The sequence below is a fragment of the Procambarus clarkii genome, chromosome 57, assembly GCF_040958095.1.
Source record: "Procambarus clarkii isolate CNS0578487 chromosome 57, FALCON_Pclarkii_2.0, whole genome shotgun sequence".
Classification (NCBI taxonomy): Eukaryota; Metazoa; Arthropoda; class Malacostraca; order Decapoda; family Cambaridae; genus Procambarus; species Procambarus clarkii.
In genome coordinates this window covers 8,975,831-8,999,362 of record NC_091206.1, presented here as the reverse complement: position 1 = coordinate 8,999,362, position 23,532 = coordinate 8,975,831, and the positions used below count along the sequence as shown (strand labels likewise).

Sequence of the window (23,532 nt, the reverse complement as noted above, 5' to 3'; positions counted from 1 at the left end):
CTATCTCTTGAAAGCACCAGCAACCTCTGGGGGTTTATTTTTACTCCTGTCTCTTGTTTCCCCCCCCCCTTGTCTTTCCCTCCCTCCCTTCTTCCTGCCGTGTGTGTGTGTGTGTGTGTGTGTGTGTGTGTGTGTGTGTGTGTGTGTGTGTGTGTGTGTGTGTGTGTGTGTGTGTCACTTTTCAGTGACTACAGGAAAATTACCTCTAATTCTTTACGCTCTGCCACCTATAGACTTCTGGTACCAGTTGCGTTATTATTTAATAATTCGGCCGTTATAAATTTGTTGTATCGATTCTGGCCTTAGAGTTCTGGATGGACGTGGCGTCCTGATCATATTCATACATCGTATTCCACTTTGTGGACGACCTGTTACGGTTACGACTATTTTCTTACATGTCTTCTACTTATTTTCGTTTCCAGCTTCCACTTGTCCTGTTACATTTTCACTGAATTTACAGAGGCTTTCGTTGTCCACCTTGTCACTTCCTATCAGTATCTTGTATGGTGTGATCATATTCCCTTAGTCTCTTCTCTCCTTAAGGGTTGTGCCATTTCATTAACCTTTCACCTCTGGCACTAATCTTGTTGTAATTCTCAATAATTTTTACATTTTAGTTTTATGCTTTGCAATATGTGGAGTCCAGGCCGGTGCTGCATATTCTAATATTAGTCTAACAAACGCTGTTTAGTTAGCTTTGAAAAAGTCCTGGTCTAGGTTTCTAAGGGACGTTCTAATGTTTGCCAGCGTTCCATATGCTACCGATGTTATCCTGTTTATATGTGTGCCTCCGGTGTTAGTGTTGGAACTATATCCACTTATTAACCTTTTTCTCACACTCCGATTCCTGTATTTACCCTTCCCTTATGGTGTAGATGTGTGTGTGTGTGTGTGTGTGTGTGTGTGTGTGTGTGTGTGTGTGTTTACTATTTGTATCTGCAGAATCGAGCTATTAGCTCTTGGATCTCGCCATTCTAACCAATCTACATTTTCTCTATTATATATTCTCCATATATTTATCTCGTGTGTGTGTGTGTGTGTGTGTGTGTGTGTGTGTGTGTGTGTGTGTGTGTGTGTGTGCGTACACATGTGTTCGTGAGTGCATGTATGTCTCTCTGGTTCCCATGGCGCGCACACACGTACCCTTTCTCTATCTGTTTCTACATCTGTGTCCCGTTTTTGTCCTCCTACACCCCCCACCCTTTCTCTGTTTCTCCGTCTGTTTGCGTTTTTGTGGTCGACCCTCTCTCTGGTCTCTGGCTCTAGTGCTTCCTACCATCCACTTCTATCTACCCTTTCTCCTTCTCTCTCTCTCTCTCTCTCTCTCTCTCTCTCTCTCTCTCTCTCTCTCTCTCTCTCTCTCTCTCTCTCTCTCTCTCTCTCTCTCTCTCGTGGCTTTGGCTCTAGGGCTTCAATCCATCTAAAAAAACTCTATGCCCCTGTCAATTCTTTCAGTCTATGTATGAACTTGTCTCTCTCTCTCTCTCTCTCTCTCTCTCTCTCTCTCTCTCTCTCTCTCTCTCTCTCTCTCTCTCTCTCTCTCTCTCTCTCTCTTTCTCTCTCTCTCTCTTTCTCTCTCTCTCTCCTCTCTTTTCTTTCTTTTTTTCCCAGTTATTTCACGCCGAGCAAAAAACAAAACACGGTGACATTTTTGAATGACTATTTTCTCTCCCTTTCTCCCGTTTCTGCATTTGATATTATCCCTCAGTCACCCCCCTGACATTCCCCCTCATGGGCATCGTAGTAGCAATTAGTCGGTTGGTCTGTAGAGATGAGGATCAGGAAATTTTTTGCGCAAGTCTTTTACGGGTTTCCCTTTTTCCTGTTTATATATATATATATATATATATATATATATATATATATATATATATATTTCTCTCACTCTCTCGTCCTCTCCTTTTCGCTTCGCCGGTGTCGTTTGATGCCTCTTAATGCCTGGCGACGTGATTTCGGGGCATAGCTTCAAATTGTTTGTTTGCCTGTGTGTGTGTGTGTGTGTGTGTGTGTGTGTGTGTGTGTGTGTGTGTGTGTGTGTGTGTGTAAATTACTAAACACAATAAACGTGGATAATCCAGTTTCATTCACCTGGGCTTTCGGAATCTCGAACCACTGACCACGAGAGCGGCAGTCAGCAGCTCTTTACCTCCACACAACTGAACAGACACATAAAGAAGGATCTCAAAGATACGTAACTGGAATCCAACTCAGACTTTAGGCCTCCCCCAGGGTGCCATTTGAGCGTTGAGGTATTAGGTGATCAACGCCTCAGTTTATATAAATTGCTAACCACAATAGTCGTGGATAATAACATCATTCACATGGGCTGTCGGCGCCTCGAACCGCTGACCACAAACCGCGGAAGCATTAGCAGAAAAGCAAAATGCAGCTGTTGAATAGACGGACTCTACAAAGGCATTTCATAAATGTGATAATTGAGTGATAATCCATTAAATGAAATCATTAGGAATAACAGGTAAAATAAGCGAAGCACGTTTAATTTCCTGTGAAACACAAGGCAAAAGACACAGTCCACCAAAATCAGTTCCAAGCATAGTGAGAAGCACTGTACTTGGATAAGTGGGCTTGCGGGCCGCCTCAAGCAGTCTCCAGGCTTGAGCAAGTCAAGCCTGGCCTCTAGGCTGGGCTTCACTTGCGGTAATAACTTGGTAATCTATCGAAGTCTTTCATACATAGTTTAAGTACTTGATGTATTTATATTTAACTCATATAAATAAAAGTCAGTATTTAGAATACTGACTTTGTGACTCAGGGAAACAAAGTGGCTGCTAGAATGAGACTGTTGATTAGTAAAAGCATAATTGGAAGAGAAGCAGCAAAAGAGCTTCATGAGAGGAAGAACTAGAGGGCTATGCGGCTTTCTAGCTAGCTATATGTCCGCATGATAGGAAGAGAAACAGCTAGAGGGATGGATAGCAGAGCGTTTGAAGCATAGATGCGCAACGCTAGATTACCATGAGTATGACATACCAAAGCTTAGAGCAATAGAGACGGCCAATTTGAGGGACATGCATGAGGTCAGGAAGAAATATAATTAGAATTGCTGATTTGGACAGACGAGGAGCGTTAAATTAAATCAGTGAACCGCAATACCATGAAGAGTATTAAATTAGTATGGGTACCCTGACCAATTGAATGTTGAGAGATTAGTCAGTGTTGAGTACTCGGAGGAATATGAGCGCAGGAAGAATGATGAGTTGATGAGGAAGTGTGGATTGAAGAAATTCGTTTCGGGTTCTTGTGGATGTTCCTCTTAATTATGATAATAAGTAATGGAAATGTCTTCATGTCTTCTCACAAACATAATAACATAGGATAAAAACCCACACGTATGTATATGTGAATTTTTATCAAATTATCGTAATAATAACAATAAAATAATAATAATAGTAATAATAATAATAATAATTAAAACAATTAACAATGATAATAATAGAGGTCAAGGAGTGTGCTCAGAACGGTTGAGGTGGTAACTCCAGAGAAGTGGGACGGGTTGAGGTGGTAACTCCAGAGAAGTGGGACGGGTTGAGGTGGTAACTCCAGAGAAGTGGGACGGGTTGAGGTGGTAACTCCAGAGAAGTGGGACGGGTTGAGGTGGTAACTCCAGAGAAATGGAACGGGTTGAGGTAGGGTTCCTCCACGCACGCTGCAGCAGATGAAGTCAGCATTATATGTTCTTAATAATTCCAAATGGTTTTAATTTACATTAATAGGCTCAAGAACCTCTCCAGTTCTTCTTAAAATCTTTTAATGAAACGTAGCTTACGACAACAAGGAGTAACATTTGTCTAATTTCTTCTGTTGACCAGGAGTAAGTAATTATCAAATGAAGGCACCAAGCCTTGTATTATCAAATCTAGGAGCATATATCGAATTTCTTCAATATATTAAGGTTTCGAATAGGTCTTCCTCATCAAAAGTAAACATGTTTAGCTCCTTTCAGACTTAAAAGATTTGATATATATCAAGGGGTAAACTAATTAAGAGGGCAGGGGGGACTTTTGGGCAAACTTCAGAAGAAGCCAGGATATAAGGGGTATAATATTGGGCAATGGTAGGAGTGAAGACTTCAGGATCAAGAGAGATAGGGGAGGCGTGTTAAGCGTGTGACGTATTCTAAAAGGTACAGGAAGTAAGGGAGTTTATTCGCCTGGTTCCATATACAATTTTTTATTATTTTTTTTTTTTTATCAAAGGCAGGGTGGAGTTATCTGGTGATCGGGGCTCACGTATCGACTGTTTACATCTCGCCGGTGTTTACCATCATAAACATGACCATTACGAGAAAATCTTTGATGTTCTCCATAATTCTCCATAAATTAATCTGGTTTTTAGGTCCAGCAATCCGTAGAATACAGACTTATTACGGGATTTTTATTGACTGTTAATGCCTCTAGTTCCTTTTTTATTTATTAGAAAAAGGAGTAATAGGTGAGTGAGGAAGGAAGGACTCGAGGATTTTGGGAGGGAGTAAGAGAGGAATGGAGGAGAATTGAGGGAGAAATGGCTGAGGGAGGGAGGAGTAGTGGATGATTGAGGATGAAAGTAGTTGCAAAGTAGAGTGAGCAGCGTCGGAGCGGCAGGGAGGACTTGTGGAGAGATGGAGTGCTGATGGACAGCTGAAGGAGTAATAATGTCAAGAATGATGGAGGACCTGAACCATAAGTGACTAAGGAAAGAACTGATGGAGTGATAGAAGAATTATTGCGTGGAGGGAGGGAGGAAGGGAGTGTTGACTTGTGAAGGGAAGGAGGAATCCGAGGGAGGGAGAAAGGGAGTATTGGATATTCTGGTGTGCCCTCCCTCCTTCCATAAGGAGGGAGAGAAGAAGGCCACATCGGAATATCCTAACGAGTGGAGAGAACATCTATACGAGTCACTTCATGCTGACAGCAGTGGTTCGCTCTGTGGCTACGAGTTTGGGCGTTCTGTGGGGCGTTCTGTGGGTGTGATTATGAGCTCTCTGTCGACGGGGGCGACGTGCTGTGTTAGTGGAGGCGTGCTGTGTTAGTGGAGACGTGCTGTGTTAGTGGAGGCATGCTGTGTTAGTGGAGGCATGCTGTGTTAGTGGAGGCGTGCTGTGTTAGTGGAGGCATGCTGTGTTAGTGGAGGCGTGCTGTGTTAGTGGAGGCGTGCTGTGTTAGTGGAGGCGTGCTGTGTTAGTGGAGGCATGCTGTGTTAGTGGAGGCGTGCTGTGTTAGTGGAGGCGTGCTGTGTTAGTGGAGGCGTGCTGTGTTAGTGGAGACGTGCTGTGTTAGTGGAGGCGTGCTGTGTTAGTGGAGGCGTGCTGTGTTAGTGGAGGCGTGCTGTGTTAGTGGAGGCGTGCTGTGTTAGTGTAGGCGTGCTGTGTTAGTGGAGGCGTGCTGTGTTAGTGGAGGCGTGCTGTGTTAGTGGAGACGTGCTGTGTTAGTGGAGGCGTGCTGTGTTAGTGGAGGCGTGCTGTGTTAGTGGAGGCGTGCTGTGTTAGTGGAGGCATGCTGTGTTAGTGGAGGCGTGCTGTGTTAGTGGAGGCGTGCTGTGTTAGTGGAGACGTGCTGTGTTAGTGGAGGCGTGCTGTGTTAGTGGAGGCGTGCTGTGTTAGTGGAGACGTGCTGTGTTAGTGGAGGCGTGCTGTGTTAGTGGAGGCATGCTGTGTTAGTGGAGGCGTGCTGTGTTAGTGGAGGCGTGCTGTGTTAGTGGAGGCGTGCTGTGTTAGTGGAGGCGTGCTGTGTTAGTGGAGGCGTGCTGTGTTAGTGGAGGTGTGCTGTGGGAGGGTGTGGCTCCCACCGCGGGTGAAGGGTGTGGCCGGAACATGGCAGGGGGAAATGAATATCATTTGTAGCTCGTCTGAGGCTCAGCCAGGTCGACCATCTTGAGCTAGTAGCGAAATAACCGTTTTTCACTCTACAGTGCACGAGAACTCCCCTCAGTACACGCTCCACAGGAGTAAATCCCTAGTTGATTCAGCATATGAGTAAACCCCTGGTAGACGCAGCACATGCGTAAATCCTTGATAGACGCAGCACATGAGTAAATCCTTGGTAGATGTAGCACATGAGTAAATCCCTAGTTGATTCAGCATATGAGTAAACCCCTGGTAGACGCAGCACATGCGTAAATCCTTGATAGACGCAGCACATGAGTAAATCCTTGGTAGATGTAGCACATGAGTAAATCCCTGGTAGACGCAGCACATGAATAAATCCCTGGTAGACGCAGGACATGAATAAATCCTTGGTAGACACAGCACACGAGTAAATCCCTGGCAGGCGCAGCACGTGAGTAAATCCCTGGTAGACGCAGCACATGAGTAAATTCCTGGCAGACGCAGCCGTTCATAAATCCCTGGTAGACGCAGCACATGAGTAAATCTTTGGTATTCACAGTACACGCCTAATCCAAAAGATTACAATAGCTCATGAGTAAACCACTAGTATACGCAGTACATGGGAAATCCTAAAGATTGCACTAGCTCATAAATAAATCCCCTAGTATACGCCACATATGAGTAATCCTTACAATTACGCAAGCGCATGAGTAAATATTGAGATTATTCTAGCGCCTGATTACCTCAGCTTATGTCCAACAACGCATCGAAGAAACGGTCCCAAGGGAGACGGGGCATCGCTCTTCGCAGTGACCTGCATCGCGCCATGATGGTCCCGAACAAGCCGCTGATGCCGCAGATAATCGCGAGAGCGATCTTGGCGAGCCGCTTTCAAGTGACGCAGTGCCATAGCTCAGGGCGGGGCGGGCGCGGAGTTGCCGTGGGGCTACGGACACTTTCAGACACCGCTGGAGAGAGACCTTATTTTTCGCTGTAACCTCTCTCCTTGCGACAAGCCAGGGGGGCGCTGTTTTGGGTCCCGTGGGTGCTGAAGGATGCTGGGCGATACAGGGGCAGCCCAGTGGCTTAAGAGGAGCTTCGGTCATTGTTAGAAATCTTGGGTTTTTGAGTGAAGTGGCGCGCGCTTGTGATATATGGGTGGCTGAGACAGGCAGGACTCTCAAGCAAATGGTGTCTAAAATGGCTACTGGCGCTGCATACGCTCGCATCTGCATCTTGGCCAGGGACCACAACCTTAGTCAGGGAAGCGTGCGAGGAAGAATGGTTCCACTTTACAAGTGAAAACATATAGGTTGGGGGTTTAGAATCGACAAAAATTGACAAAATGTAAGTAGTTCCGTGTGTGTGTATGTACTCACCTAGTGGTACACACCTATTTGTGCTTTCGGGGGTTGAGCTTTGGCTCTTTGGTCCCGCCTCTCAACTGTCAATCGACTGGTGTACAGATTCCTGAGCCTACTAGGCTCTGTCATATCTTCATTTGAAACTGTGTATGGAGTCAGCCTCCACCACATCACTGCCTAATGCATTCCATCCGTTAACAATGCATTAGTGTGTATGTGTGTGTGTGTGTGTGTGTGTGTGTGTGTGTGTGTGTGTGTGTGTGTGTGTGTGTGTGTGTGTGCGTGTGTGTGTGTAAGTTAGAGAGGGAGTTTGGCAATGATCGTCGTCGGTAAAGAGGAGGGAGGAGTGAGGGAGGGAAAGAGAGAAGAGAGGGAGTGTTGGAGGGAAGAGGAGAGGAGGATGGATGGAAAGTACAAATCTCTGTGACAATGGTAGAGTGTGTTACGGGCTCACCATAGCCCGTGCTACATGGACATTTCGTTCTGAGTAGCTAAATCTAAATCAACAACAACAACGGTACGGTGTGTTTAACATACCTCGCACATTTTTCTACAACCGTAATAGTTTATCTACATATTTGGCCAATCTGGAGCTTGGGGCAAGGGGCCTGAGCGGGACGCGATGGGCGCCCGAGGAATTCAGGAACGTGGAAGTACTCGTTCAAAGTGTTCAGAAGGAACTCTTTGATGCGCTCGAGGCATTTTAGGCTCTTTCGTTACCCCTTCCGTTGATGGGGAACCCCTTCTCACTACATCTTCCGTTAATAAGCGCCTCGCTACCCTATCCATTATTGAGTTCCTCTCTAACCACTTCCATTAATGAGCGCCTCTCTTCCACTTCCATTAATGAGCGCCTCTCTTCCACTTCCATTATTGAGCTCCTCTCTAACCCCTTCCATTAATGAGCGCTTCTCTTCCCCGTCCATTAATGAGCGCTTCTCTTCCCCTTCCATTAATGAGCGCCTCTCTTCCACTTCCATTAATGAGCGTCTCTCTAACCCCTCACTATTGATTAATTCAGCTGCTTCAAAAGAGGTGGAATGGGGTGGAGAGGGAATAAGGGAAATGGGTAGGCATAAATAAAAGAAGGAGAGGATGGGGTGAATGGGCAGGGAGATGGAGGATAGAAGCTGGGTAGTGGTGGATGGGCGGAATGATGGATGGGGTGGAGGAGGAGAGGGAGCAGGGATGGGGAAAGGGGAACGTTCACCACGGTAGTTCCTACCATTCTGGTTCGATTGTTTCAATCGTAGGTTAGACATATATGTTATGAGTAAGATTCGTTGAGTATGAAATGAAGGAGTCTTGCAAGAGACCGTCGACCGTTTGTTCAACCAGTATGCTACTGTCACACTCACGGCTTGCTGTCCCAAGATGTTCCGTGTGCTTCCCAAATGGTGTTACTTGGTGTTATCTAATACTTCCTGAGATTACCAGGTGTTTGCTGGTGTTACCTGGTAGCAATTTCCGTCCTAGACAGGCAGGGAGGAAGACAACATTGTTTACAAGAGATAGAATATCTGGTGTGTTGGTCCTGTTCTGAATGTTAATGTTTACCAGAACGGTCCCGATACCTTTCAAAGGCATTCATTTGCACTCTGTGTCACGGAGGTTCTTAATTGGAAGTCTTTCACTTGCTGCTTCTTGCACGCAAAAATGCAGCTTGATGGTCAAATTAGTGAGAACGTATGTCCCTGGGGTTTTGTGTATATAATTATGTATGCCTGAACGTCAATAGGTGTTGTCTCTCTCTCTCTCTGTCTCTCTGTCTCTGTCTCTGTCTCTGTCTCTGTCTCTGTCTCTCTCTCTGTCTCTCTCTGTGTCTCTCTCTGTCTCTCTGTCTCTCTCTCTGTCTCTCTCTCTGTCTCTCTCTCTGTCTCTCTCTCTCTCTCTCTCTCTCTCTCTCTCTCTCTCTCTCTCTCTCTCTCTCTCTCTCTCTCTCTCTCTCTCTCTCTCTCTCTCTCTCTCTCTCCCCCCTTCCCTCCCTCCCTCCCCCAACATGGTACAAATCACCACGCAACAATTAACGCAGTATCAAGTACTTGAGCCCATCTCTCTCCTTATCTCGTACACACGTTTTAACGACATATCCCTCGTTTGATCTCCTCTCGGGGCGACAAGGCATCTAATGGAAGTATTTCACCCCAGTTTTATCAACCCATTTACCATCTCTTTCCACTTAGGAGGCAGGCCATCTCTGTATCATGAGATTTGGATCAGAGTTGGACGGAGTATGTGAATGAGTGAGAGGGGGGAGGGGTAGGGGAAGGGGTAGGTAGGGATGTATTAGGGGAAGGGGGTAGGAGAAGGGGTAGGGGAGGATTAGGAAGTAAGAGGGGAAGGTAGGTTGCTGTCGGGCGTAAGATAATATCGTGAGGAAGCTCCGAGTATCGTACCGCATCTTTATAAACAATGTAATCTATCGGGTGTGGGGGGGGGGGGGTTATATAATGGATTGCATCTTTCACTTACTGGTGGTGGCGTGGGGGGCGGGCGGTGACTCTGTGACTTGTCTTCAGAGATGCTGGATGATTATCTGCACAGATTGCATTTATCTTGTGGAATTTTTGCTTTCTCATCAAGTAGCACGTGCAGAGCTACCACACTCACACTATATATGTATGTGTGTGTGTATATATATATATATATATATATATATATATATATATATATATATATATATATATATATAAAGTAGAATATTTGTTAAAACAAGATAAATGACTAGTATAGCATTAGTTTCAATCTTTGATTTACAGACCAACAAAAGTATTTAACGCGCTACTTTGACAATGAAAACTAAACACGGGTCATCAATACTTGGTTGATTCAACAGAGCTACTAAACTGACTTCAGTCTTTTTTTCTGTATTGATGAACATGTCTTAATTAAGCTGCTCGGCGCAGTCAGACTCCCCCAAACACTTGTGAAACCGGCGGGCGAGGTCTTGCGAGTGTGGCTTTAGCTTCCTATAATTCTAATGTTTACTACCATTCCTCACCCGCAATTTATGAGGCCAAGATAGGAGATTTAGAGATCCTAAACTCATCAGCATGAGGTGCAGATCTGAGATTAGTCGATGGTAAACTCTTCCTCTCCCTCTTCCCTTCCCACCATCTCCTCAGATCTCTGCGACTCTCAGCATCTGGCCATCTTGCTGGGTATATCTGCAGATGGCCATCAATCCCTTATCTCAGCCAAGTATCTTGCCCCAAGTACCACCACCACCGCCACCACCAATGCCTCCACTACACACCTGGTGAGGGGGGACGGAGGAAAGAGAAGGGGAGGTGATGATGGAGAGTGGGAGAGAGTAAGAAGACCCTATAGGGATGAGGGAAAAGAAAAATGAAGAATAAGTATTAAACTATATGAGAGAGAGGAAAAAAGAGAGCGAGAGAGAGAGAGAGAGAGAGAGAGAGAGAGAGAGATGGAGAGAGGGAGAAAGAGAGAGAGAGAGAGGGGGGGGGGGGGTGGAGACACAAAACAACGTATGAAAGACTTGGGGACCGAATAATCTACGGAAAAAGTGCCAGAAAGTACTCTTGGATTACTTTTTAGCCTTCACTGTGTGGCCCAAACCAAGCTATAGAACACCCGGCAGCGTGTTCCTGCAGGCTCGTCTCCCAGAGTCTTCACGCACCAACTCTACCAGAGTAATCAAAGGGGATCACTCCCGATTATCTGCAACAATAACAGTAAAACCATCAGAGATACTCATCGGTAAACACCCAGATGCGGAACGTTGACAGGGTGTATCCTTGGGACTCTGGCTGTGTTTACTCTAGTCTAAGGCTAAGACGGTCACGCACACACACCCACACTCACACAGGGGTCTGGTAGTTGAGTGGATAGCGCGCGGGACTCATTATCCTGTGGCCCGGGTTCGATTCCCTGACTTGGTAGAGTTTTTTTCACCTTGATGCTCGTGTTACCTAGCAGTAAATAGGTACCTGGGAGTTAGACAGCTGTTACGGGCTGCTTCCACTGTGTGTGTGTGTGTGTGTGTGGGTGTGTGAGTGTGAGAAAAAAATAGTAGTTAGTTTTTTGTACAAGATTTGTACCAAGATTTTTGTACAGTCGTGTGGTCTAGTGGTTAAGGTACGAGGTACGCCAAGGTGCATAGTACTCCTGGCTCTCTGGGTTCGAATCCTTCTGGGGTGTGGAGTTTTCAGTTGTATACTGGCTTGTGAACCATTCAAGCTTCTTCGCATATTTATATGTTTATCATATTTGCTTGTTTGTCATCACATAGGGAGATAGCGAGAGAGAGTGTCTAAGATTAAGGAAACAGGGTAAGGATTTAGGATGGGACAGGGGTAGGGAAGAAAAGAACCACTTGGACAGTCTGGGATTGAACGCCGACCAGCATGAATCGAGACCGTCGCTCTACTGTCCAGCCCAAGTGGACGCATCTTCAGCGAGCCTTACTTAGTGAAGATCGCTTCCTCGCTAAGATAAATCTCAGTGAGGAAGATGCTTAAAGGAATGAGTCATAATTCGAAAGAAACATTTGAGCCTGTTATTCGTTGCCAAGCTAAAATATTTATTGTTCTGAGTCCGACGGAAGTTGAACAAGATTAACTATAAACCTCGAGGAATTTCACCGATTGTCAGGGATGATGCAACACAGAGGACTCTTCGTTGCATGGATTGTGACGGCCGAGGGAGCTGGTCGGCCGAGCGGACAGCACGCTGGACTTGTGATCCTGTGGTCCTGGGTTCGATCCCAGGCGCCGGCGAGAAACAATGGGCAAAGTTTCTTTCACCCTATGCCCCTGTTACCTAGCAGTAAATTAGGTACCTGGGTGTTAGTCAGCTGTCACGGGCTGCTTCCTGGGGGTGGAGGCCTGGTCGAGGACCGGGCCGCGGGGACACTAAAGCCCCGAAATCATCTCAAGATAACCTCAAGGTTGGGAGCTGTTGCACACGTTAATGCCAACATGAGGAAAGTAAGCAGGCGATGAGTCACAATAACGTGGCTAGAGTATGATGACCAGACCACACACTAGAAGGTGAAGGGACGACGACGTTTCGGTCCGTCCTGGACCATTCTCAAGTCGAAACGTCGTCTTCCCTTCAACTTCTTGTGTGTGGTTCTGGTCATCATGAGGAAAGTAAGAGGCGTCTTATGAAGGAAATTTAGTCATACTCGCCCAAGGATATTAAATCACTAAGAGATAATTATTATCTCTGGCTGCTTATCCTGTGAGATCCTGCCCAGCGTAGGAGCAATTCGAAAAAACCCCACAGGCTCTAGGAAAGAAACTTTCTTTTCCACATTTTTAAAGTTCATATTTTGTAATTAATCTGTTTCATAACTGTGTAACATTGTATAATGTAGTGTATATTGATAACAATGGCAGAAGAAGAAATTGAAACGTATTTAAAGTCATTTTATCATCCGTATTGAAGTCAAGAATTTATATTAATACTTTTTATTTTTTTTCGGCAAGGCTATGGGTCTGCTTGCTATGTTGTTATTCTGATTCTTATGTAATGTACTGTACTTGTTATTCAAACATTTCCAATTACAAACATACAACCATTGTTGAATACAGTGTTTGACTGGTTGATTTTAAATAATATTAAAAGTCATATAAATAGCTGTAGTAATAGTGGGACTATTAATAATAGTAAAAATAGTAGAATAGTAGAAATAATAGAAGCGGTAACATTATAACTTATTTTAGTAGTTGTAATGTGTGTATAGAAAGTAATGTAATAAGTAATAAAATTAGTAGTGTTAATTGTATCATCATCAAGAGGACCAATGGTAAAAGCACAGGAGTTATCGCCAGCAGGAGCGAACTAAAAATCGGAATGAATTCATTAATACGTAGATAACAGACACTAAAGGTGATCTAACACGCAATACACACACACAAACACACACCAGATAACACTCACGTTATGAAGTTTGTAGTAGAGGCCGCAGGCGTTGCAGACGGGTTCACCGTTCTGGTTCCGTCTCCAGAGAGTAGTGGTTGTGGTCTTACAGTTGGCGCAGCTGGTGCCTGCCCTCCGCTGGGCCGACTGTGGGAGGAAACATCTGTAGTCAGTTTCCAGCTGCTGCTTTCCTCTCTCTCTCTCTCTCTCTCTCTCTCTCTCTCTCTCTCTCTCTCTCTCTCTCTCTCTCTCTCTCTCTTTCTCTCTCTCTCTCTCTCTCTCTCTCTCTCTCTCTCTCTCTCTCTCTCTCTCTCTCTCTCTCTCTCTCTCTCTCTCTCTCTCTGTCTCTCTCTCTGTCTCTCTCTCTCTCTCTCTCTCTCTCTCTCTCTCTCTCTCTCTCTCTCTCTCTCTCTCTCTCTCTCTCTCTCTCTCTCTCTCTCTCTCTCTCTCTCTCTCTCTCTCTCTCTCTCTCTCTCTCTCTCTCTCTCTCTCTCTCTCTCTCTCTCTGTCTCTCTGTCTCTCTCTCTCTCTCTCTCTCTCTCTCTCTCTCTCTCTCTCTCTCTCTCTGTCTCTCTGTCTCTCTGTCTCTCTGTCTCTCTGTCTCTCTCTCTCTCTCTCTCTCTCTCTCTCTCTCTCTCTCTCTCTCTCTCTCTCTCTCTCTGTCTCTCTCTCTCTCTCTCTGTCTCTCTGTCTCTCTGTCTCTCTGTCTCTCTGTCTCTCTGTCTCTCTCTCTCTCTCTCTCTCTCTGTCTCTCTCTCTCTCTCTCTCTCTCTCTCTCTCTCTCTCTCTCTCTCTCTCTCTCTCTTTCTCTCTCTCTCTCTCTGTCTCTCTGTCTCTCTGTCTCTCTGTCTCTCTCTCTCTCTCTCTCTCTCTCTCTCTCTCTCTCTCTCTCTCTCTCTCTCTCTCTCTCTCTCTCTCTCTCTCTCTCTCTCTCTCTCTCTCTCTCTCTCTCTCTCTCTCTCTCTCTCTCTCTCTCTCTCTCTCTCTCTCTTTCTCTCTCTCTCTCTCTCTCTCTCTCTCTCTCTCTCTCTCTCTCTCTCTCTCTCTCTCTTTCTCTCTCTCTCTCTCTCTCTCTCTCTCTCTCTCTCTCTCTCTCTCTCTCTCTCTCTCTCTCTCTCTCTCTCTCCTTCTGTGACACTACTAACTATAAATATATGAACATAAACATTTTGCAAAACATCTGTTTTTTTCACACTTGCATGTGAGGGTAACTTAGAATGACACTTGGTTTATTACGAAAAGGAGCCCTGAAATACAAGGCTCCATAATGCTCCGTTCACAGCCATAATATCCACGTTCGCAGCGAGAGTATCCAGGTTCACTGTCAGAGTATCCAGGTTTACAGTCAGCATATCCAAGTTCATAGTGAGATTGTGAGTTTACAGTCTTTCATTCTAGTTCTGCATAAAGTTTGTTCAAACCACACTCGATTAAATAAAAATACATAATCAAATTGATTTTATTGAGATATATATATATATATATATATATATATATATATATATATATATATATATATATATATATATATATATATATATATATATACATATATATATATATACAGCTATAACTGTATTAAAACTAAGAAGGTGAGGAATATCAACTACATAAACAATACACTAAATAAATACAAATATACTAAAATACATAATTTTAGTATATTTTAGCAAATACATTAAAATACAAAATTCCATAAATAAATACAATATGCAAATAGGTGATGGTAGGAGCTCTGTGGTCACTAGAGCAGAGAGGAGTGTAGTAATAAGAGGATCAGTGGCCGTAGCAGCAGCAGCAGAAGAAAGACGTGCGGTGTATTGAAACGTAACGAGATCAGATGTGAGTCAAACATCTGTGAGAGGCACTGTGCACAAACCGTCACAGTGAACAGTCTGCTACACAGTAATACTGTGCTCACACCCGCACAGCTGAGGCAGCAGTAATAGGGATAATAATGGTAGTGGAATCAAGAGCAGGTGAATCTATATGTAGTACAAGTGTGAGTTGTCGTAAGAGTGGCATATGTGGAGCGTTGTGTGGTTTTCAGATCGGTAATGGTGGGATTACTGGGGCTAGAGCACAGTCATCTTTCACTCACCACATGAACCGTAATAAGACCACAGACTCTTAGGGAAAATTACAGTATACAAGCCAGTTCCTGAGTTGTATTTGTATCTTATTTCGATCACAAAGGCCAGATTAGCTGCCTACGACAAGATCCACATTAGCCGAATAACAGTCCAACACAACAGATACAATAATTCCTTATAATAATGACGAGTTTCCAATTAAAATCTTCCCTGCTGACCTTGTGCTAATCCTTTTTTGCAGAATTTCTCCATCACTGCATATTTCATTCACACTCATGGTGAAGCGTCTCAGACTCATGCTTATATTTCAAGTAAACAATGAATTATAAAGTAAAAGATTTGTATGGTAAATAGTTTGACACTGAAGTATTGTTTCTAGTGAAGGTGCATAAGAAGGGCCAGGCAGTGAGCCTAACTGACTGGCAGGGAAAGATAATTTAAGGTAATTATCAGAGGTAAACACTATGCCAGTATGATTATATGGCACTTGGAAGGGATTCGAGAACAAGGAGGTAGGATGAGGAGAAGGAGTACAGACATTGTGCTAATCTCTTCTTACCTGTCGGGGCTGAAAACGCAGGAATATACCCTGCCACTGTCATTCATACACTACCCATACCCATACACTACCATTTAACACCATAAACTACCCATACACTACCATACAGCACCATAAGCTACCCATACATTACCATACAGCACCATAAGCTACCCATACACTACCATACAGCACCATAAGCTACTCATACACTACCATACAGCACAATAAGCTACCCATACACTACCATACAGCACCATAAGTTACCCATACACTACCATACAGCACCATAAGCTACCCATACACTACCATACAGCACCATAAGCTACCCATACACGACCATACAGCACCATAAGCTACCCATACACTACCATATAGCACCATAAGTTACCCATACACTACCATACAGCACCATAAGCTACCCATACACTACCATACAGCACCATAAGCTACCCATACACGACCATACAGCACCAAAAGGTACCCATACACTACCATACAACACCATAAGGTACCCATACACTACCATACAGCACCATAAGCTACCCATACACTACCATACAGCACCATAAGTTACCATACACTACCATACAGCACCATAAGCTACCCATACACTACCATACAGCACCATAAGCTACCCATACACGACCATACAGCACCATAAGTTACCCATACACTACCATACAGCACCATAAGCTACCCATACACTACCATACAGCACCATAAGCTACCCATACACGACCATACAGCACCATAAGCTACCCATACACTACCATACAGCACCATAAGCTACCCATACACTACCATACAGCACCATAAGTTACCCATACACTACCATACAGCACCATAAGCTACCCATACACTACCATACAGCACCATAAGCTACCCATACACGACCATACAGCACCATAAGCTACCCATACACTACCATACAGCACCATAAGTTACCCATACACTACCATACAGCACCATAAGCTACCCATACACTACCATACAGCACCATAAGCAACCCATACACGACCATACAGCACCAAAAGGTACCCATACACTACCATACAACACCATAAGGTACCCATACACTACCATACAACACCATAAGCTACCACTACACTACCATACAACACCATAAGCTACCCATACAACACCATAAGCTACCCATACTCTACCATACAACACCATAAGGCACCCATACACTACCATACAACACCATAAGCTACCCATACAACACCATAAGGTACCCATACACTACCATACAACACCATAAGCTACCCATACACTACCATACAACACCATAAGTCACCCATACACTACCATACAGCACCATACAACACCATAAGTCACCCATACACTACCATACAGCACCATAAGGTACCCATACACTACCATACAACACCATAAGCTACCCCTACACTACCATACACTACCATAAGCTACCCATACACTACCGTACAACACCATAAGCTACCCATACACTACCATACAGCACCATAAGCTACCAATATACTGCCATACAACACCATAAGCTACCAATACACTACCATAAGCTACCAATACACTACCATAAGCTACCCATACACTACCATACAGCACCATAAGGCACCCATACACTGCCATACAACACCATAAGCTACACATACACTACCATACAGCACCATAAGCTACCCATACACTACCATACAGCACCATAAGGTACCCATACACTACCATACAACACCATAAGGTACCCATACACTGCCATACAACACCATAAGCCACCCACACACTACCATACAGTACCATAAGCCACCCATACACTACCATACAGTACCATAAGCCACCCATACACTACCATACAGTACCATAAGCCACCCATACACTACCATACAGTACCATAAGCTACCCATACACTACCATACAGCACCATAAGGTACCCATACACTACCATACAACACCATAAGGTACCCATACACTACCATACAACACCATAAGCCACCCACACACTACCATACAACACCATAAGCTACCCATACACTACCATACAGTACCATAAGCCACCCATACACTACCATACAGCACCATAAGGTACCCATACACTACCATACAGTATACGTACCATACGTTGTTTGGGTTTGATGAGGGGACGGTTCTGGCCGTTCATCTTGTAGTATAGACCGCAGGCGTTGCACAAGTAGTGACCGTTACCGTCGCGTCGCCACAGCGGCGTCGACGTGGCTCCGCAGTTGACGCACTCGCGGCCCTCTGTCGGAACACACCGCATGCGGTCATTGCCACACGAATAAAATAGGAAATAAAGCATCATCAACACCAACATCAACAATAACAAATATATTGCAATGCGAAACTAAATTTAATTTACTGTAGAAAATGCTTTGAGAGGGACAGAAAGATTAAATTGATAACAAAATCTCTTTTTAAGAACACAACAGCTCATATCATGCTCCTCAGCCTTTCAAAAATGTATACAGATTTACAAAATTATTAAATTTTGGGGCAAAATTGATGAAAATACTTCAATAAATGATATATACAACCAAGTAAAATAAAAATATTTGTCAAATTTAAACATCAATTCACGATTTCGAGGTTGTAAATGTTTTACAAAATATCAGTGAGTGTTCAGGTTTTTTATGATGACGAAATTAAATTATTAATATTTATGTAAAAATCAATGCTAAACGTGTTCCATGTCAGAAATAAATGTGTAGATCTACCACTAAAAAGCTGTTAAAAACAAAAGCAGTTTTTTTTAACATGGAAAAGGAACTACAACAAAAAGGTGGAACAAGCAGAAGCAACAACAGGCATCTTAAGCTCAAGGAGTGTCATGCAGTAACCCCCTGGATGTCCTCTGACCAATATTCTGGAGTCGAACTCAGTGCAAATTCATGCGTAAATCATATTTGCACTCAAATCAGATTCGCACTCGAGGGGGGTCACATTCCCACCCACTTACGTCAGATACATACATACATACAGAGACAGTATTTACAGCTTGTAATATATTTACCCATGTATCAATCAGATTTGTCACTGGATCGAATTCGCACTGAGATTGCCTTCACACATAAAACAGATTTGTATTCAGATGAGACACTGGCCACTTAATTCTAACAACATTGGAACACATTAATGTGTTTACGCTTTTAGCAGCATGAATGAACCTCTTTATTTGGCAAATGTTGCCAGGTCTTTCTTTAATGTTACGACAAGGACCTGAGTTATCTTCTTGAAGCCCTTCTCTCCAGTAAGATATATGACAGGGTACATGCTCTGTATTTGCCCTTACCTACAAAATTTGTATATTATTATTATTATTATTGAAAAATCCTTCGAGGTCGTGATGAGAATTCGATCCTATGAAATATTACTATTATTTATATTTTGAATTGTTAGTCTTTGTTTTTTTAACGAAGAGAAATATGCCTTTGGTGCTTGACTTGATAGGTACAAGAGCGTTAAAGGTGTGGTCTAATGTGGCCAGACTCGGCTCCAGGGAACAGATGAGAGGCTGTACATATGACCTGATGCAGCAAGGGTCGGGGGTGGCTGTCTAGCTCCACGATCAGATATTCCTACGACGATCAACACACGGTAAACACCAAGAGACAGAATGGCAGAGAGAGAGAGAGCGAGAGAGAGAGAGAGATAAGCAGCAACAGAAACTCAGAGAAAGATAAACGCAGAGAGGAAAGGGAATTAATGGAGAATGAGCTGAAATTGAACGACAGAAGACAGAGCTGAAACAGAAGCAAATAAAAGACATGAACTGACAGAACCGCAGAAAAAGTGGTAGACGGAAACTGAGGATGATTCAAGATATAAAAAGAAGAAATAGACATAAGGACACACACACACACACACGCATTAGGGGGTGATGTGGTGGAGGCTGACTCCATACACAGTTTCAAATGTAGATATGACAGAGCCCGATAGGCTCAGGAATCTGTACACCTGTTGATTGACGGTTGAGAGGCGGGACCAAAGAGCCAGAGCTCAACCCCCGAAAACACAACTAGGTGAGTACACACACACACACACACACACACACACACACACACACACACACACACACACACACACACACACACACACACACACACAAGCACACTTGTCATCCAGCACATTTGAGTTAACACGCCATCCAGAATATAAGCCAATGTCACCCCATGCAATCATCTGGATAGATATAATTCCAACACAACCCAAATCATTTACATTGAACTTAAATAATTACATTCTGACTTTCTCCTGTCGAATGAATAGTTTTGAATGAAAACATCAAAATCCAGCATCAAAGAACTTAAATAACATTAAGCTTAGTGAGGAAATAACTTTCCAGATGGAATCCATTTAAGATATCCCTTAGCAGTTCTAAGAGAGAGCTCAGAGACATGACTAGCGCTCAATATTGATCAATAACATAAATAAAACCAACTATTCCCACTGACTATGCAATGTTTAGGTTATATATAGAAGCTAAATGACCTCCCTCTTTATCGTGTATTCTAATCAGGGGATTAATTATTAATCAGAGGGTTGCCCAAACTAAGTCCTATAATGAAAAAATAAAGTTGATTCGTCAATCTCTCTTAGAACTGAGGAGAAAATTACCGTTCTAGGTTTCCTAAGTGTTAGTACAAAAGGTTGTGGAAGGGGTTTTGTAAGAGGTTGTAGAATTAGGTTGTGGAAAGGGTTCAGGAAGGGGCTGTGAAAGGAATTGTGGATGGAGATATGAAACGGGGTGTTGAAAAGGCTGTCCACGAAGCTGGAGATGGGGCTGAGGAAAGGGTTATAGCGGGGCTTGTGAGAGGGGCAAGGGAGAGGAGAGGAGGGGCAAGGTGCAGGAACTGGGGCTTCTGGGATAGGGTAATGGTCAAGACTTGAGTGCCATTATTCTTCTCCTTCCCGTTCTCCGGAATGGTAAAGATGCCGTGCGCAGTGGGTCCAGCCTTTGTTTCCTCAACGGGTTGTAAGATAATAATATCTAACGTCCTTGGCCTTCGTCTATTATATATATATGTATAAGAAGGAGTCTTCACTCCTGAAGATGCATTAATATACGAAAGTACTTAAGGAAATTCCTGTTTCAATTCTTCCTTCGTGGTATGACACTATATATATATATATATATATATATATATATATATATATATATATATATATATATATATATATATAATATATATAATATATAATTTAAATTATTTCTGTATATATGATTGTTTCGAGTTCAATCCTCTTGACCAGTTAAATGTTTACATAAAATTCTTCAGTCATTTTTCTCCCTTTCTCTCTCTTGTATAACCATTCTATTTTTTTCCTTCAACTCTCATTTCTCTTTCTTCTATTTTATCCCGCTCCTTTCTGTTTCCTATTTTCTTTCTCTTCGTTTACTTATTTTATCAGATATTATGGATTATTAAGAATGTTTCGAAGGTTTCTAATGCAACTTAACTATTTGCTGTTATGTTACACCACCTCACTTGGAGACTGATTGTTCACTACGGGGTGGAAGACCAGTGAAGCCCTGTACAGTAGTTACACAGTAAGATCAAAACAAGTTTGTAGAATGAAACCACGACTATCTCTCTCTCTCTCTCTCTCTCTCTCTCTCTCTCTCTCTCTCTCTCTCTCTCTCTCTCTCTCTCTCTCTCTCTCTCTCTCTCTCTCTCTCACTCACATAGGAGCCTCGCAGCTGAGTGGACAGCGCTTGGGTGGCGTAGTCTTAATGGCCCGGGTTCGATTCCCGGCGGAGGCGGAAACAAATGGGCAGAGTTTCTTTCACCTCGATGCCTTTGTTCACCTAGCAGTAAATAGGTACCTGGGAGTTAGACAGCTGCTACGGGCTGCTTCCTGGGGGGGGGGGGGGGGGCGTGTGTGTTAGAAAGAAATATATGTAGTTGATATAATCGAGGAAAATAAATTGGTTAGAAAGGCGGGGTCTAAGAGCTACACACACACACACACACACAGAAGAGGACTGTTTGAGGCTTCAAGAAGACCTAGACAAGCTGAAGGAATGGTCAAACAAATGGTTGTTAGAGTTTAACCCAACCAAATGTAATGTAATGAAGATAGGTGTAGGGAGCAGGAGGCCAGATACAAGGTATCATCTGGGAGAGGAAATTCTTCAGGAGTCAGAGAAGGAAAAAGACTTGGGGGTTGATATCACGCCAGACCTGTCTCCTGCAGCACATATCAAGCGGATAACATCAGCGGCATATGCCAGGCTGGCCAACATACGAACGGCATTCAGAAACTTGTGTAAAGAATCATTCAGAACCTTGTATACCACATATGTCAGGCCAATCCTGGAGTATGCAGCCCCAGCATGGAGTCCATATCTAGTCAAGGATAAGACTAAACTGGAAAAGGTTCAAAGGTTTGCCACCAAACTAGTAACCGAGCTGAGAGGTATGAGCTACGAGGAGAGACTACGGGAATTGAACCTCACTTCGCTGGAAGACAGAAGAGTTAGGGGGGACATGATCACCACATTCAAGATTCTGAAGGGAATTGATAGGGTAGATAAAGACAGTCTATTTAACACAAGGGGAACACGCACAAGGGGACACAGGTGGAAACTGAGTGCCCAAATGAGCCACAGAGATATTAGAAAGAACTTTTTTAGTGTCAGAGTGGTTGACAAATGGAATGCATTAGGGGGTGATGTGGTGGAGGCTGACTCCATACACAGTTTCAAGTGTAGATATGATAGAGCCCAATAGGCTCAGGAATCTGTACACCTGTTGATTGACGGTTGAGAGGCGGGACCAAAGAGCCAGAGCTCAAACCCCGCAAACACAACTAGGTGAGTACAACTAGGTGAGTACACACACACACACACACACACACACACACACACACACACACACACACACACACACACACACACACACACACACACACACACATACATGTTTATTGATAATTTTCCCCTAAACAATTATTCTTGTTTGCTGCCATACCTTCTGTTTACCAAGTCCCTCTCCCTCCTTCCCTTCCACCCCCGCACCTCCATGAGTCAAACAATTCGTCGTTGAACATCGCATCGTCTTACATATCAATCGTTAGCGACATGCGTTTCCTCAGTCAACCATTATATTTTCCATAATTCCCTGTAAACCATCGTCGTCCACACCAAATCCCGCGAGTACGGCCATCTCTCCTGTGTGTGACCATTTGTCAAGCGAGACGCATTGGCCATCTTCCCGTGCGAATGCGGTCACATCGCTTCCAAGAGTCCATTACAGAGCGAAGTGCTGTAATTTCTGTAATGGAACCTCAGCCAGCGGGCACGCGAGATCCCACTTAGTGGTCATTCGCTGTGCCGTAATTATGTAATCTCTTCTCGGCAGGATTTGAACGAGTAGCTGTTTGCGATTAGAATCCCATTATCTAGCGTCCCTTCACCCTGGTGATGGGGCTGGGTGTCCAGGAGGTAGACACAACTAGCGTCCCTTCACTCTGGTGATGGGGGAGAGTTGACAAGAAGAAATTAGGTCCGGTCATTATTTTGTTTACAAATTTAATTAATTTAACATGTGTAAATCTCGCAGGTTTAAACTGTATACGCTTATGTATCGTCAGTGTAAAATTGTGTATATATCGTCCATGTAAACTTTGTAAATTATGTCAGTGTACAGTCAGTATACATAAAAAAATGTCAGCATAATTTGTGGAGATTTCGTCAGTGAAAATTATAGCACAGGTATTGCGATTTAATTATTTAAATATCTCTTAGGAATTAACCTTAACATACCTTGGTTACCTTGAGGTTTCGTTTAAACAATAGAACGTTTCCTGCTGTTTAAAGATTTA

General features: G+C 43.7%; 1 protein-coding gene across 2 annotated transcripts in view; it reads right to left on the bottom strand.

Annotated features, from left to right (window-relative positions):
- The window catches only part of LOC123745070 (GATA-binding factor C), a 136,657-nt gene that overhangs the window by 11,493 nt on the left and 101,632 nt on the right, over positions 1–23,532 (bottom strand). For both annotated transcript variants that reach the window (XM_045725370.2, XM_069306238.1), the window contains exons 3-4: positions 17,804–17,949; positions 13,102–13,227 (exon numbers count right to left, since the gene is read on the bottom strand). In XM_045725370.2, the coding sequence (XP_045581326.2) occupies positions 13,102–13,227; positions 17,804–17,949 (272 nt within the window). The remainder of the gene's footprint in view (positions 1–13,101; positions 13,228–17,803; positions 17,950–23,532) is intronic.